We start from the raw sequence: 16456 nt of genomic DNA on the forward strand, positions 1-16456 counted from the left end.
ATTATCGACATTCGCCTACTCGATCCGGATAGCCAGCCCTCTATGAAAAGGGGAGGTAGCTATACTTACCAGTGGTTTAATTCATTAGAAAATATTCCGATCATATCTTGATTCATTAAGTAATATTCAAAGTGCATTTGTTAATACTTTAAAGAATAGCACCCTTACATATGTATACAAACAAACTTAAAATAATTTACTTAACGGGCAAGCTATATAATGATTATTTTATAACGTGTTATCGTTGATTACTAACACATACTATTTATCGATGTTAAATTACATGTAATAATGTAATAATGGACGTTACTACACATGTACGATATTGTCAACATTTTCTGTTGTTTCACAAGAAAAAAGAAAATGTAATAAATTCTTATCAAGACATTTTTTCATGCTGTAATGAGACATGGTCATGTGCACATATGTATGTACATGTAAACATTTCGCCTTTGATGCATAATAAGTTCAGCATTGAATATAAACTGAACACTTGGATAAACATATTAGCGAAAGTGTATATAATTTTATGAATGGATAAATAATTCCGTAGAGGTGATCTAGTATACACATTTTTTAGTATTATTTTATAGTCAAAATGATCGTGACTTTTTTGTTATCAAGCATTGACAACAGACAATTTTTTTTTATAAATAGACGTTTCACGGTAAACGCATAAATATGATACATGTTAACATGGAAAGTTTTGAAACTGGGTTTCAAGATTTTTACTAAATACACAATCAAATTGCAATTCAGCTGACTAGATCACTAATCACCACCAAAATTATGAATGTTCTAAAGTCAATTTTGTGGTCCGATTGTCAACTTTGTCACAAAAGTTTTGTAAGTTTGGTGCTCGTGCAAAAAAGTTTGTCAATGGACGTCCCTGGGTGTATCCTATGAGTAGAATTGTCTTTCACCAACTCGACATACTCAGTTTACCGTTATCAGTCTATGACTGATGGATCCTGTCATCATCCTGTAATGACATAATTCCTGAGTCAAGTCGTCTTTTTATAACAATACGTGATCCTTTGAGTTAATACCGGTTTGCAACGCATTCGATTTTTTTTCTCCTGCACAAGAATTTAGCTATTACTGGTATGCTCTTTTGACTATCGAAGCGGGCTAATCGGTGCGTAATGTCAAAATCCCGGTTTGGATATTCATCTGTAATTTTGTCTGTAGTAGCTTTTTCACACGTATTTTCCACTTTTTCGTCCAGATCATTCTCAAGTCCGAATACACGTACGCTGGCTTTTCTGGTGTACTTTTCCAGCTCGTTCACTCCGTACTCGGCCTTCTCCGCAGCGTAGCCGACTTCAGCTATAGATTCCTTCATTTGGTTGATCTTCTTTTCTAGTGAGACTACCACCTTTTCAGATCATCGTTGGTGGTCTCCAAACCAAAACTCTACTCTCCATAATGTCAACTTTCTCATCGAGTTTACTCACCATTTCCGAAGTAGCCTTATCAAGATCTAACTTCGTAGCCATTTTGCTAAACTTCTCGTTTAAACTTTCTAAGGTCACCATCCCAGATAGCTTCTGATCAACACAACAAACTTTAGATTCGAGACTGGCTATTGCTTTCATCATTCTTTAACCACATTTCTTTAGTTGTATATTGTCCATTTTAAATGCTATGAGAGTAGGCTGACTTGTCCTCACTGGGTTTTTTTCACTATCTTCCTACCACATTTCTTAGCGGCATCAATGTCTTGGAAACTAATATCCAAACTTGACGTAGATATATTTTTTTCTTATGCCGGAGATGTTGATATCGTAATGTAACGATGTATTGATACAAGGTGAGCGATCCGAATAAGTATACATGTAGGTTATAAATAGACACATTGAGTACTGTTCTGTAGCAGAAAAAAAATGTCACAAAAAGTTTATTTTACTCACATTCAGGTGGGTCTCGGTTCATTGTTTCTTTACATATGGATTCATATCACCATGTTGATGAAGTGTGACAATTCTGTAGTTCAAAATTCCACACGAATATTAAAATGGAACATATTTGACGAGCGATTCAGACTACGTCCAACTCTCCGACTGAACACGTGACCTAATATTATTCAAAAGCAAAGTGGGTCAGATGTTGTTGGGTTTGTTTGTATATGTTGATGCGTTTTGTTTGGCAGATAAATTATATAGAATAACGTTTTGGCAATAACCGGATTAATGATAATACATGCACTAAACAATGTTTTTTTTATCTTTCAGATTCAGATCGGTAGGGGAGATCAAAACTGATGATATCGAAGAGCTCAAAGCTGATGTCCTGACGTGCATAAAAAAGAGACGTTTGATCAAAATTTTTGATATGACAGACACTTCAAATATGCCAAATGATATGAGTGAAGTGATACTGATGGCTCTGAAGGATGGTAGGCAAATACCTTACAAACATGATTCGTCATACATTTAACGTTTTATTGCGTGTTTATCACTTCTCAGAATTCGAACTGAAGTTAAGAAACCTCTTAAGGCGAACATTTCAATCACATATCTGTTCATTAGTTAAAATACATAAAGACTTAATGAACAGCGCATGACCTATTATCAGTTAAAAGGTTTAGGGATCTTTCATGTATGGCAGTTGACATATTTTTCTAGGAAGGTAGATCTATAAAGTGCTTTATGAAATATACAATAAAAAAAAAATTAATGGCCTCGATCCATAATAAATAGCCCACGTATTCCCGTAAGTAAAATAATTGCAATTATATCATTATGTAGATGTGATGTTATTTTACGTGATATTAATTTCTTATTTACTTTGACCTCACAAAGTAACATTATACAATTTAATGACAAATCGAACCCAACCGCTCCTATCGGCTCATATGTGGCAGGCAACTAGAGTATCCTGTGAAAACCCACGTTGTTGGGTATATATATTTCTCTTATTTCGTTGTGTGTAATATAAAGCTGTCTAGGTTAAGAACGGGATGTAAAACAATTCTATCTTACATCCTATTTCACGTAACGTGACGTCATAATGGCTCGACAATGACATGACGTCACGAATTTGGAAATCTCCTATGCCGCAATGCGGAAATGGCGACATGATGAAATCAAAACCTTTTCCGATATATTTACCGTATAAATTGGAATGATGTGATTATTTTTTCTGCACAAAATTCGTTAAATATGTGGTATGCTAATGCTGGCAGACAGATTTGTTTTCGCCAATAAAACTAAGGAGAAAATTGATATTTTCAAAATGATGGCCAGTATTATTCGTTTGTTATGTTGTTATATAATATAAAAGTTACCTTCACAACTTCCATTAATAACACTTATTTCTGTCATTTTATAATATTGAGAAACTGTGAAATCACTAGCTTACGAGGGGTTGTAACTTCGTCGATTTCGTAGGTCCCATTTATCCACGAAAACAGGTCCAGGAAGTAATTAAAGGTTTAATATAAAGCCATTCTCAGTACGACTGGGTACATTTGTCCTCTTTATCCAAGAATTCATGCAACCACGAAACGATGTTTTGTTTGGATACCAGGAAATTGGTCTCCACGAAAAACGAAAAGATCTGATTTTACAGTATTTAGCCAGTCCTGCCTTTAGATATCAAACAATAAGAGCTGAACCTGCACCTTGTTATTTATATATTGTATTACATGTTAACATCAACATTTAGGATTTTCGTTTTCAATCGTTATTTTCAATAGTGAAGAAAGAAAGCAAGCTGAGTCAGCTGAAGCTTGCATTATACTGGAACAAAATCGACACTGCCAGAGATATCATGCGAAACATAAGCGTAAGTTAAAACATTAGGTTTAAAAACTATCTTTGTGTCTGTTGTCTGATTTCAAAGACAAATAATTTTGTATGATTTGTAAAAACTTTCTGCGGTAAAGGGATACTCTCGAATCAGTTTTCAACGACCTTTCTGCCTCAAATCATAGTTGCAGGAATTTACGGAGAAATTGCAAAGACATGTATTAGGTATTAGCCTGATTCAGTCACATGACTTGGGAATAATCCCCGATGTCACATGACTGAATCACCAGATTAGTATGAAGCCCCCTTCTGACCTCAGTAAGGGCTTAAGAAGGCAACCAGGAGGTCGCCGAAAGCTACCCATGAATAGTATTTAGTTGAGTGACTTAGTTAAATGTTGGTTTAATACAGGTATTACTGTATTTTTGTTTATTAACTTTCTGGTATAATTTTACTTGTAGAGAGAATCTCAAAACTGTTTTCGATTATAACCATGTCTTTAATTACCATTGCAGAAAAAGAACGGAGTAATTTCAAAGACAGATACATGTATTACTTTATGATTGGTAAAAAGTTCTCTTATATTTTTACTCGTTGGGAGAGAAAATCTCAAAACACAGTTTCCGATGATAATCCTGCCTGATAATTCATTTGTATGAAATTGATTGGGCAATTTAAATGAAAGATATCTCTGTATGATTTGTAAAAACTGTCTGCTTGAATTTCTTCGCAGAGAGAGAATCTCAAAACCGTTTTCGATGACGAAGGGATTATAACATCTGCTCTGATGTTGGATAGATTTGCCTTCATGGACATCTTCCTCCTCAAAGGCAAGGACATGACAAGCTACTTGACGGAAGAAAGGCTCAAACAGTTGTATCTTCAGGTTGGTTATTAGAAATATTGAATGAATATTTTAAATTTGAATTTTGGCCATTTATCTTAATTTGTATCATAAGTTCATAAAGTGGAAAATCACTTAATTTTGCTGTGAACTTTATTTGACGAACGATGCTTATAGAATTTACATATTCAAAGTAATCATCGATGGAATTAATATTTCCGGAACATTTTATAACGCGATAGAGACATCACGCGAATTAGGAATGAACTCCTCTGATCAGCTAAACATCGATATTTGATGAAACGTTTTTCAGTTTTAGAGAAAAAGAAAAAAAAAAGTTAATTGCATAGTAGAAAATGCAAAAAAAAAATATATGTCAGTGTGATCTTTTTTGCGCTATGATCGGTCAAAGATACCAATTTAACATAATAAGTGTTTTTTTGGTTATTTTGTTAACTGCTTGCAGCACGAATTCATAGAGTATCGTCTAAGCGGGTATCAGAAATGTATGATTGATTGCAGAATTCATAGAAATAATATTTTCCTTTTAAACCATAAAACCAAAATTTCTTCAATATATTATTTTAACTAAGAAAAGCGATTAAGACTACATCGTATATTTTACTGACTAAATGCACATCTTTTTCAGTATTATTTTTGCACGCTTAATATAAATCGTTCTGAAATTATTTTTTTAATATGGAATTGATTATTAAGTGTAACGGATTTTTCTTTCCAAATTAACCACAGAAATTGAGGGTCTATGTGCTTCGTTTTCCCCCGTTCTTATTTGTGTTATTTTTCACTATTTCCGGGGTCGAAAATCAAAAGAGTCTCACTTAAAAACAAATACAATAATTAACAGTAAAAGTATCGTCACAGACACATTTCTGTTAAAAGAATATACCAATATTATATATGCAGTAAAACCTCGATATGATGTCTCTCGTTTCATTTGCATCATCGTTTACCGCGAACATATTTCACTTTCTCTTCTTCTTGTTTCCTGAAGAATTCCTGAAGACATTTCCCTCAATTTATCGTCAAACCCCTTTCTAACGCCAACATGTCTCTGGACAAATGGTGGAAGTAATACGAAGTATTAATGAATATTAGATGGAAATTGGCCTTATAGATTGTTATTCTTTTAAATTTTAACAGATACTATCAATTGCAAATGTCATGAAACGTAAGTGATGAATCGATCGTATTCAACTTAAAGAGGTTTGGATGTAAGTCTATAAATTTTAATTAGGTTTGTTTGTGTTTTACGTCCTATTCACGGCTAAGGTCATTTAAGGACGTGTCAGGTTTTGGTGGTGGTGGAAAGCCGGAGTTCCTAGAGAAAAACCACCGACCTACGGCCAGTACCTGGCGACTGCCCTACGTAGACCTCGAACCCGCTATCCAGTGGTAGAGGGCTTATGGTAGCAGAATGTCAGAGGCTTTAACCAATTGGCCACCACGACCCCTTACATACTTATTTATGTAATTGCATACTTTTATGTAATTGTATATATGTGTTCTCAATATCACTTTAAGTTAATCGAATATACTTTATCCACAGATTCCAAGTGACGGTGTCCTGGGAACCATTTTTTGGAAAACTTGCAAAAAAAACAATTTAGGAGAAAGTGTGAGTATGAGAAAGTGGGAACGCCTGCAATTATGAATCATGTTAATTATTTCTTCCAAACTTTATGTAAATCATTTGGCCCCGATAAGTCTTATCTTAAATGAACGCAAATATATTTATCTACAAAAAAGTGAATGATGAGAAATTTTATTATTCAAAACATTTTGTTTTATAACATTTGATTGCAAGCATTTTACATAATCTGCTGATAGGTGTACTAAAACCTCATTATACTGCCAAAGTTTGTACTTGAATGCATTGACGTTATTAAAGACGTCGATGTGGCGGTAAACATCTGAAGGATTTACTTAGAAAATGAAGCATGTAAGAAGCAAATGAAACGAGGGCTATCATGCTGAAATAGCGAATGATGAGAAATTTTATTAATCAAAACGTTTTTTGTTTTTTTTTACATTTGATTGCAAGCATTTTACATAATCCGCTGATAGGTGTACTAAAACCTTCCTATACTGCCAAAGTTTGTACTTGAATATATTGACGTTATTAAAAACGTCGATGTGGCGGTAAACGTCTGATATTTTAACCTTATAAAAGATTATGGCTATAGGTCGCGGGAAATTTGACTTGCATCGGTAACGGGATGTTGAAACACGCTTGGGGTTAGCACAATAGCAAATGAAAGGAAGCCTTCACATTGATAGTTAACGATATTACTTTTTCATTCTACTGACAGGCAAAACTGTTTGACCAGATCGGAAAAGTGATCACACATCTTGTCGGGAAAATTGATGACGTCGACCTTCCATACACAAAAACAGAAACCTTGAAATTAGAAAATCCATTTCTACACTTGTTTCTGTGGTGTATCTTGTCAAACAGCCAGGAGATGGCAAAGCTTTTTTGGAAATATGGAAAGGTAATTTTATACAATACTTTTTCCATCATCCGTTAATTTCAAGAAATATTTTTTATTCCAAAAGGTTAATGAAACTCATGTCAATACAACAATACAATGTACTATGAACGTAGGAAATGTATAGAAGTTAGTACACAATCCTCAATATTTCTTTTTCATTTTATGTATATTTATGACATCAGCAGTGCGTGTGTCTATATAGAAAGGCTCATTTAGTTGAGACAAGCTCACTTGAAAAGTTTAACTTGTCTGGTACCCAAAATCGCCTCATCATATAATTCAGTTAATGAAAATATTGACACCAAATAAAATATATTGTTTCATTTCAAGCAAAATTCTGGCATTTTCTTATCAATTTTAGTAATTTACTGATTAAAATATTCATTTGAACAAAACAATTCGGTGTTTGTGGTAGGATTTTGATGTTGTCGCACAGCACCCTTTTACCGGGATTTTTATTTATTTTTTATTATTATTATTGTACATTTGTACTGCAAAATAAAAAATGCTGCATCATACATTTGTTTATATGAAAAGTGTTCAATTTTGGGTACCGTTCCATTTCATGTATCCTAACGTTATGGTGTAGTATGTAGCAAATTGGTGTTCTTGTTTAAAGTAGAAGAACCTTACATTCAACAGTTAACTGTACTTTTAGTACTGTGTTCCGGAATATGTCAGAAGCCACCCACAGTGGTTTATGTTGCTTTTGTTTCCATGCATAGTGGGTCCTCGGAAAGTCCCATCGCAAAAGTATGACTCAAGGACTCAAATATCTGGCTCCTTAAATCATTGCACCAGGTTGGTGTATGTTTTGGTAGCCACGTCAGTGTTAATCATTCAGCGCCAGCCGACAAAAAGATGTAAACGTGTTTCCCCTTGGCACGTGAAAAGGTCGTGGTATGATAGAAATTGTATCCTTATGATAAACAAATCAGAGTTCGACAAAATTTGAAGTATGACATAGTTATGATTGTTCGTAATTGTAAACACACTTGAAATAAGCATAGGTTATGTTGTGAAAACAATAAAAACACTTATGACGTTTACGTTATTCAGAACCAGATCGCCGCTGCTCTAGTCGCTTACGGTCTGTTGAAGAAAATGGCGCTTATTATTGACAACAAGGACTTGGAAGCGTCATTGAACACAAATGCAGAGTAAGTCAGAAATAGTGTATAGTAATGCCTTCAATAGGCATTATTTTACGATTCTTTGAGTATTTGGAAGAAATATTGGTATATAACACATACATAGCCGTTTCAAGTTGCAAATGAAATCGATATTTCATTTTACACTTACACTGCGCGATATACACCAACATAGTTGGATCTTTAAAAATTCATCTGAGCACCAGAGGAGCTCGTACACAAGTCTTGTTAGAGTCTTAAATGTTGCGTTCAGAAATGGTTAAATATGTCGCTAACCATAGAAACCGTGAAAGACAAAACAAACCAAAATACTTGCGTTGACGATACAGCTGTAGTTCTAATTCTTTTCTATTCATATGTATATCTTTATATTATATATAAATGAATGTTCGTGTGTAGATGTTTTTTTTGCGCTAATTGACTCTATACAAAAGACGCGACGCAAATGTTTCCACACTGCGAACATTTCTATTTGTGCGGTATTCTCAAGGTCTTAGATGGTAATGTGTAGACGCTGTGCCTTTTTGTATTTGCTAAAACAAATAAGGAAAAATTAATATCTTCAAGGCCAATTTTATTTTAATTTTTTGACAGTGAATTTTGTCAGCTTGCAGAAACAATGTTGAGCAAGTGCAAAGAATCAAATAAACAGAAGACTATGGACATGCTGGAGATTAAAGTGGAGGACTTGGGTAATGCGACATGTCGGCAGATCGCACTGGTGACCGAAAACATGAGTTTTGTCGCACATCCTTTCTTCCAATCAGTCCTGAGTGAAGAGTGGATGGGCAAGTTGTTCCTTCAAAATCGATGGACATGGGTGAGGATGCCATACTTATATATTTGTTATAATCTACAGGGTATTCAGCTTTCTCAAGATCATGATCTCATTGCAAAATAAACTCTTTTTCGTGCGATGATAATATCGACGCTTTTGATTTTGTTTGATTTTGTTTTAAAATGTTCCTTGTAGTATTTTCTTGACATTGTTCTCTTTTTGAGGACGGTCAATTACTTTGATCAGACTTATATTTGCATTGTAGGTGTCGTTGAATACGCACTGGACTTAGTATCCTTGCATTTGTTTAAATTGGGTCTGTGTGTTTCCTGTCACATTCATATTTCATTTAGCGCTATGTTTAGATTAGGTAGAACATTGAAAACTTAAAATAAATTATCCTGATGTATTGATTTAGATTTTATAGGTATTCTATTGTGCAAAAACACATTCTTGAACTAATAAATGCTTGAAATGGTAAGAACTCTTGAGTTCCTGTAAGTCTGCAATATCAGCACGATAATTGAATCAATATAGACATGCAATTGAATGTACAAGTGCTCATGCTGGAAAAGTATAAGATTTATCTTCAAAGGTCTTTGTATAACGTTTATAAGTATCATAACGATTGTTGTGGAGTATTGTTAGCCTTATAAACAATGATCCGAAACATTCCCGAAACTATTTGTAGGTGTATTGTGCATTTTATATAAAACTAATCTGCCCCTTATTTTTATATTTGATACAGCTAAAAATAGCTCTGTGCGTTGTCCCACCAATGCATTTATTAATACCGTACATCATCAGATTCACAGAGGAGGGTGAAACGCAAAACGAGGTCAGTATAGTAAAATTATTTATCTGCCTTACGACCAAATAGTGTATTTAATTATGTAAATTATAAACAAAGACATACTCTATACATAATATATATATATATAAGTAAACAACATAATATATATAAGTTAAATGTGAAGGGCGCAAAATCATTTCATGGGCGAATGGCGAAAGTTTGACTGTGCGAAACAACCCCTTTAGACAGGATTTAAATAGTATATTGTGTAAGGTTTTGACTATTGGACTAACTGACTATTAGATTATTTTGTCTCACAACCACTTTTAATACGTAAAATATGTTGGCAACAGATTATTATTAAGCAACAGACAATACGTATACTTATCATTTGACCTTCGCTAATGAAATCGATTTCCGCATAGTGTTCATTTCGCACTGAAAGTCAAATTACTATGATTAATATAGTTTTTACTTATATTCAATGGCGCCTTCATTACGGGGGCGAAATGGCGAAAATTAAACTGCAGCTGTAGCTACAATTGTATGAAATTATTGTATATTCTCATATGATCTTTTTCATAATCTTCCTTCAACGGCAAGACATCCACCAGTACTAGCTGCTTAGGAAGGTAAATATATAAAGCTTATGTTGCAATGGACCAGATCTTTGTACTATATCACTAATACGCGTTATAGTATTAAATTACTGTTATACGGCTCACAAAACGTTATCCTGGTGTAAATATTTTAGAGAACAACCAGTAATAATATAATGCAATAATGGAGTTCCAGAATCCCGTTAGTCATTTTTAATTCACAAATTGGATTGTCAGTACAAGAAGTTTGATGTAAATAGGTTTCTTGAAAGAATATTTCGGTTTAAGTTTATAAATATTATTGTTTTAGATCAAACTACAACCCTTCTGGAATGTGCAACTGTAAAAAGATTACAAGCTTCTACAAGGCACCGGCAACGAAGTTCATAGGGAACTCTGTAAGTAGACTTCCTTTAGTTGTTCCTCACGTGTATAAAATGTAAAATGTATCATTTAATGATGGTACGTGCATATTCGAATATCGTGCAAAACATTCCTAGTGTAACAGAAGAGCATGCTATATGTCAATGTACCTGTGATATATACTAACTTTAAGCAACCAATGTTTGAGCTATGTGATACGATTTTGTTCTTTTTTTCCATCTTGAATAAACATCACTTTCGCCTAACATTGAGAAGTGTGTGTCCCGTTTTAATCGAAAATTATGAGCTTGTTAACCCGAAGGGGTATATAAAGTCTTGCAGAACAGCACTGGCTAAAATGTTACTTAACAAAATTTGAATAGCGATATCCATACGCAAGATGTGCCTAAAATAGTTGGTAGAAAAATAATCAATCCCTTCCTTATAGATATGTAGATCAGCTACTGATATTCATTGCCGCAATGTACATGAAAAGAAATGCATTCAATTCAAACATTTACGTTAGGTGTACTACAAAAAATAGTTACAACACTTTTTGTGAATTTATTATTTTTGATATTGGTATTGGACAGAAAACCATAAAAAAGGAACAGCCAGAACTCCAGCCTACACACAGACTTTAATTGTTTAACTTCCGGTCATCCGATCAGCTGATTTTGTTGAAACGAAAAAGATATATCTAGAATCTAATAATATCAAATACTTGATATACCTTTCATTTTTGAAGGTTTATCTTACATTTTGTATTTGGTGGGTTTACCAGTCACCATAGTAACCATCCAAGCCACCCGTCTGCAGTAGGCGAAGAGCTCATTTTAAGTAAAATGTACAGTCGGTGAAAATGCTGTTTGCTAAAAAAAAACCTTCAGATGTAAATGATGATAAATTGATGAATGAAGTGTCCTGTGCCATTACAAAGTCCACTGGGTTTAATGTGAAAGTTGATGTCACGGGGATTACCCATCCGGACGTTTGGGAGTTGACCTCGAATAATCGATTGCGAGTCGGAAGTCAGATTAAAATTAAATTAAATTAAATAAAAATCTAATAGTACAATGGTGCACGATTTATGATTTTTGTATTTTTTATTATTATTTCTCGCAACTACGTTATCTCGGAGGAGGGGAGATAACTCTTCTCAGAAACGGTACTAGGCGTAGTAATATACTTTGTCATTGTGTGTGAAATCAGATGGCCGGTTGCACGAGTTTTCAGTTGGTAGATTCAGATACAGAACAAAAATCAGGGATGTAAATATATGTGTATATTATCGACTTTTGTGTGTGTGACATGAAGGTCCTTTTTTTTGACTATGTTCATACTTGTGCCATTGCCATTAAATCGGTCTGCAGCAGCCTGAGAGACAACCTAAGTTGAACAGCTGCAGAATCATTAGCTGTTTCCTACCATGTATTTTGCCCAGGGGAACCCAAAATAGATCTTAGCTGCTTTGAGGACACAATGCCGTGAACGAAACAAACAACAAGGAATATCGTCATCTTTTTCTTCATTTTTGTCTCTAATTATCAAATTACTAAATATCAAAATTCAAACTGGCGGCATGTTTTTGAATCAAATGGGATAAAAACATGTTATTGACTTTTCAGATGATCTATGTAGCATTTCTGATGCTATTCGCCTTTACCCTTCTGTCCCGATTTGACAAAGAGGTAACTGTCTTTGAAGGCACATTGGCAGTATGTGTGGTCGTTCACTTCTTCGACGAAATAATCCAGGTGAGTCATTTCATCATATTCGGGCTAGTCCGAACTTAATAAACATTTAACCGTAAAATCATGGTTTTGGTTAAAACATGATAATGTTACAAGCAATAGGAAGAAAAGCGTATCCCATCAAATGGTGCTGTGTACCTTAAAAGTATATACTATTTATAAATTTCAATAGTTTGTTAGCTATAGATGCATAATGATTTACCATACTGATACTTTCCCGCAGTCAAATATTCGCTCTTAACTGATAACATCCATAATCTCGTCCTTCACATGCAATTACTTTGTAAGGTAAAATGTGTACTAATATTCGCTCTCATGAAAAATTCGCTCTTATTGCGAAGTACAAAAAACAAACATTAAACAACAACTAAAATTTCGCTTTATACAGTGGTTCATTGTTTACTGTTTTTAGATAATTCGCGTATAACCATGAATTTACCGTGCTAACAATAATACCAAGGTAAACTATATATATGTGTATCCATTGCATCTATCTTTACAGCTAAAGTCAACGGGTCCTGAAACATATTTTCGGAATAAATGGAACTATTTTGACATTTCCGGGATTATCCTGTACTTTTTTGGGTTTTACCTGTTCGTGCTGGAACCGAGATTAGTTCCTTTAGGATTTGGACGCATGGTCTGTTCCTTATCTTTTATAAGTCTGTGTCTAAGTCTTATTGGATTGTTTGCATTTGATGAGAAAATTGGACCACAGTTGCAGATGATTAAGAAAATGGTAAGAACGGTTATATATATATACCTCACCCTCCCTCTCCTTCTTACTTCTTCTTATTCCATTTTCTTCCTCTTCCAAAATACTCTTTTTCCCTCGTCCCTCGTTATCGTCTTTTTTATACCCCTTCAATAACGAAGACAGATGGAGACTACTGAAATATACCAGTGTGTTAAGGTTTGCACGGATAACTCCTCTTAAAGATATTGTATATATTTGCAGATTTCAACAAAACTTCTCATTGTAATTTGTAATCTTATATAGTTAAGAAGTTCACCTTATATCCTTTATAACGTTGCGATCCCTCTCCCCCAAGCAGTTTTTGCCCTTTTGTACCGTCAGTAATTCTCTGATTCTATCGAACTTAACCATGATACTTTCTGGAATGTATACAAGGTGAATATATTTTACGTTGAGTGGGCAAATTTCTTGGATTTCAAGACAGCCGTAACGAACTCTGCTTGGCTGCGACTTTAACAGTCTAAACTCAATTTCTTGAAGACACACTTTGTTGATACTCTATTGACGTGTTACATAGAGGTATAATTGCCAAGTTTAAATTTTCAGGATTTGAAATTGCCGCTTTGTCATATGATTTGTTAAGACATTTACGGTCATAACTTCGTTCACGGTCATAGCTTCGTTCACTAATGGTGGGGCTTTAGCTATAGCTTTGGGGGGCATTGGTAACATTACTTGCTGAGAACTATATGTAAATTGATTAGAACTGATAACATCTTCGACAGATTTTATTATTTTTTTACGCCGATAGTTCATCATCTAGTGTGTATTACAATGCAGTTCTCATTTTGAAATTGTTACGGAGGAACAGGGGATATTACTGAGCATTTGTTTTCAGTTCTACTTCTACATCCTATTGATTTATCGTCTTTTGTTTGTTGGTTTTTAGTTCTTTGACCTGCTTTCATTTTTGGCGATTCTGTCGGTTTGCGTGATAACGTATGCCATAGCAGCTTATGCCAACCTATACCCTGCCTCAAGGATTGATGATGATCTGGTTTTCAATCTACTCCGCATCCCGTATTGGAATCTGTATGGGGAACTGAATCTGAATATCCTTGAACGTAAGAAAAGCATTCTACCTAATATGACAATTTTGTGTATATCTATGTTATTCATAGTTTGTGTAATTTCTTGTAATGTATCAGAGTATTTTGTCAAATTTTCTTTTATTTAATGTTACAATTAAATTTAAAATTTAAATTAATTTCTGAAACATTCTGCGACATTAAAGTACAAATGTATTTCTTCATTATAATATCAAAACAATTGCTCATGAAGATTATGTTCTTTAAAGTAATAACAATCTTTTAAAGTGAAAGAGCCAGACTGTACATTCGACCGATTCCTCTACGAGAATGGTACCCTTCCGCGTTGTCCCACGGCGATCGGAACTTACTTAGTACCTTTACTAATGGGAATATATATGATGTTTGCAAGCATCTTACTGCTAAATCTGCTCATCGCAATGTTTAGGTAGGTATCTTTTTACCAATACTGTAAAACGTTGACGTATTTTTGCCAGTTGGCCGACTAATCGGAAGGCGGACATTTTCGCTTTTTTTTAAAGAATATCTCATTGCGTTTTAATATGTTCGCGTGTAATATTTTTCAGGGATAAAGTATAAATAACAAATATTATAAATAAAAAAGCGAATATTTTACTTTTGCAGTATTCAAAATAGCTGTTTTTTCAATTCGATAAGGTTCTTTCAAAAAAAGGAATGGAAAGACTGATTTGTTGTTGTCAATTGCGCTATAAAATTTGCATGTCACTTTTGCATCGTTACAAATGTTCAATAAAAACGCCTCACATATATGTTAAACAAATAACCAAGTCGTTATGTTACCCCTATGATTTAATACGTTTTCTTCGTTTCTTTTCAGTAACTCGTATGCAAAAGTACAAGCTGAAACACACCTGCACTGGTGCTATCAGCGATTCACACTCATCCACGAATGCTCTAGACGTCCTCCATTTGCTTTGCCGTTTAATCTGACGTCAAAACTGTTTAAAAAGATTTGCTGCTTCTGGCTCTGCAAGAAATGTCGAAGAAACAGGCAGGATGAGTATAAGGAAAACACCCGCACTTGTAAGTTGTATTACACCATTAATTTATTTACCTGTTTTTTTTTATCTATTTTTTTTATTTATTTGTATTTATGTCGTAGAAAAACAGAAAAAAAGAGTATACATGTTAAATAAATAAATATTATGATTATGTAAGTTACTGGCAAAATATTCTATTGCCTATATTGTTCTGAGCAAAATCATAAATGCTTATATCAGTTTAAATTCGATAGTGCGCTCATATTCGAATGCGCTAAAATTTTAAATGCTCTAAAATAAGAACATTGACAATAATGTTTCATTGATACCCTGTCGGAACATTAGCTTTTGCTTCCGTATCCTGTTTTATTTGTTTGATTTTGATTTCTGGTTGGCTTTCTTATGTGATTACGGGGATTTCTATTTCGCTTTCAACAAGGTATTTGCGTTGATTTTAACACACACAAGACAAGATAGCATAGTCCTAGATTAGTATACATGTGGATCAAATCCGCCCGATATTTCATGTTTTAAAAAGTTTTAAACTTTTGTTAGCTTTATAATATATACAGTACATCTAATATATATTTATATCGATTATATATCTTCAGATCCAGTGAATGACAAGAAATACAACTATCTGGTTTTGTGGGAGAAGGCGGTGGCAAATGAATACATGCATGGAATCCACAATTTGTCTTAATTGTCAAAGGGACATCAATACACCAGTTGTATACAAACAGACTTATTTAGCTATAACGTGTGACAATCACAATCATATTATTTCGTCATTGCGATAGCATTCTTTTCCTACAATCAATTATTTGTTTTACGTAAAAACTCATATTTTTTTTAAAAGAAGGTGATTTTTATTTCCAGAAAAAAAAATCAACTTCTTGAAACTTATCTATTCTTGTGTTGGTTTTATATAAAGATTTATCTGATTTGATTTTTTATCAAAAGAGCCTTCACTTCGATATAAAACCTATAATTTAAACTTATGCTGCTTTTACATTGTATATGTAAAGACCTATCAAATGTCTGTTTTTTATCAAAATGTTCTTAATTTCAAAACAAATTAGTTTCTTCAAACCTCTTCACA

General features: G+C 33.8%; 3 protein-coding genes across 3 annotated transcripts; all 3 read left to right on the forward strand.

Moving 5' to 3' along the window:
* The first annotated feature begins 1776 nt into the window (after window positions 1–1776).
* On the forward strand, window positions 1777–6268 carry LOC110464628 (transient receptor potential cation channel subfamily M member 3-like). The gene is made up of 5 exons (XM_021519957.1): window positions 1777–1787; window positions 2235–2398; window positions 3701–3789; window positions 4486–4638; window positions 6164–6268. The coding sequence occupies exons 1-5, from the start codon at window positions 1777–1779 to the stop codon at window positions 6266–6268; spliced, it is 522 nt and encodes a 173-aa protein (XP_021375632.1).
* A 740-nt stretch (window positions 6269–7008) lies between these two features.
* Window positions 7009–9184, forward strand: LOC110464633 (transient receptor potential cation channel subfamily M member 3-like). The gene is made up of 3 exons (XM_021519962.1): window positions 7009–7109; window positions 8169–8269; window positions 8855–9184. The coding sequence occupies exons 1-3, from the start codon at window positions 7080–7082 to the stop codon at window positions 9159–9161; spliced, it is 438 nt and encodes a 145-aa protein (XP_021375637.1). The 5' UTR covers window positions 7009–7079; the 3' UTR covers window positions 9162–9184.
* Window positions 9185–13136: 3952 nt separating this feature from the next.
* LOC110464659 (transient receptor potential cation channel subfamily M member 5-like) lies at window positions 13137–16205 on the forward strand. Its single transcript, XM_021519996.1, has 5 exons — window positions 13137–13286; window positions 14194–14368; window positions 14621–14780; window positions 15192–15397; window positions 15966–16205. The coding sequence occupies exons 1-5, from the start codon at window positions 13185–13187 to the stop codon at window positions 16055–16057; spliced, it is 735 nt and encodes a 244-aa protein (XP_021375671.1). The 5' UTR covers window positions 13137–13184; the 3' UTR covers window positions 16058–16205.
* The last annotated feature ends 251 nt before the right edge of the window (window positions 16206–16456 follow it).

This window comes from Mizuhopecten yessoensis, unplaced genomic scaffold, assembly GCF_002113885.1.
Source record: "Mizuhopecten yessoensis strain PY_sf001 unplaced genomic scaffold, ASM211388v2 scaffold11017, whole genome shotgun sequence".
Taxonomy (NCBI): domain Eukaryota; kingdom Metazoa; phylum Mollusca; class Bivalvia; order Pectinida; family Pectinidae; genus Mizuhopecten; species Mizuhopecten yessoensis.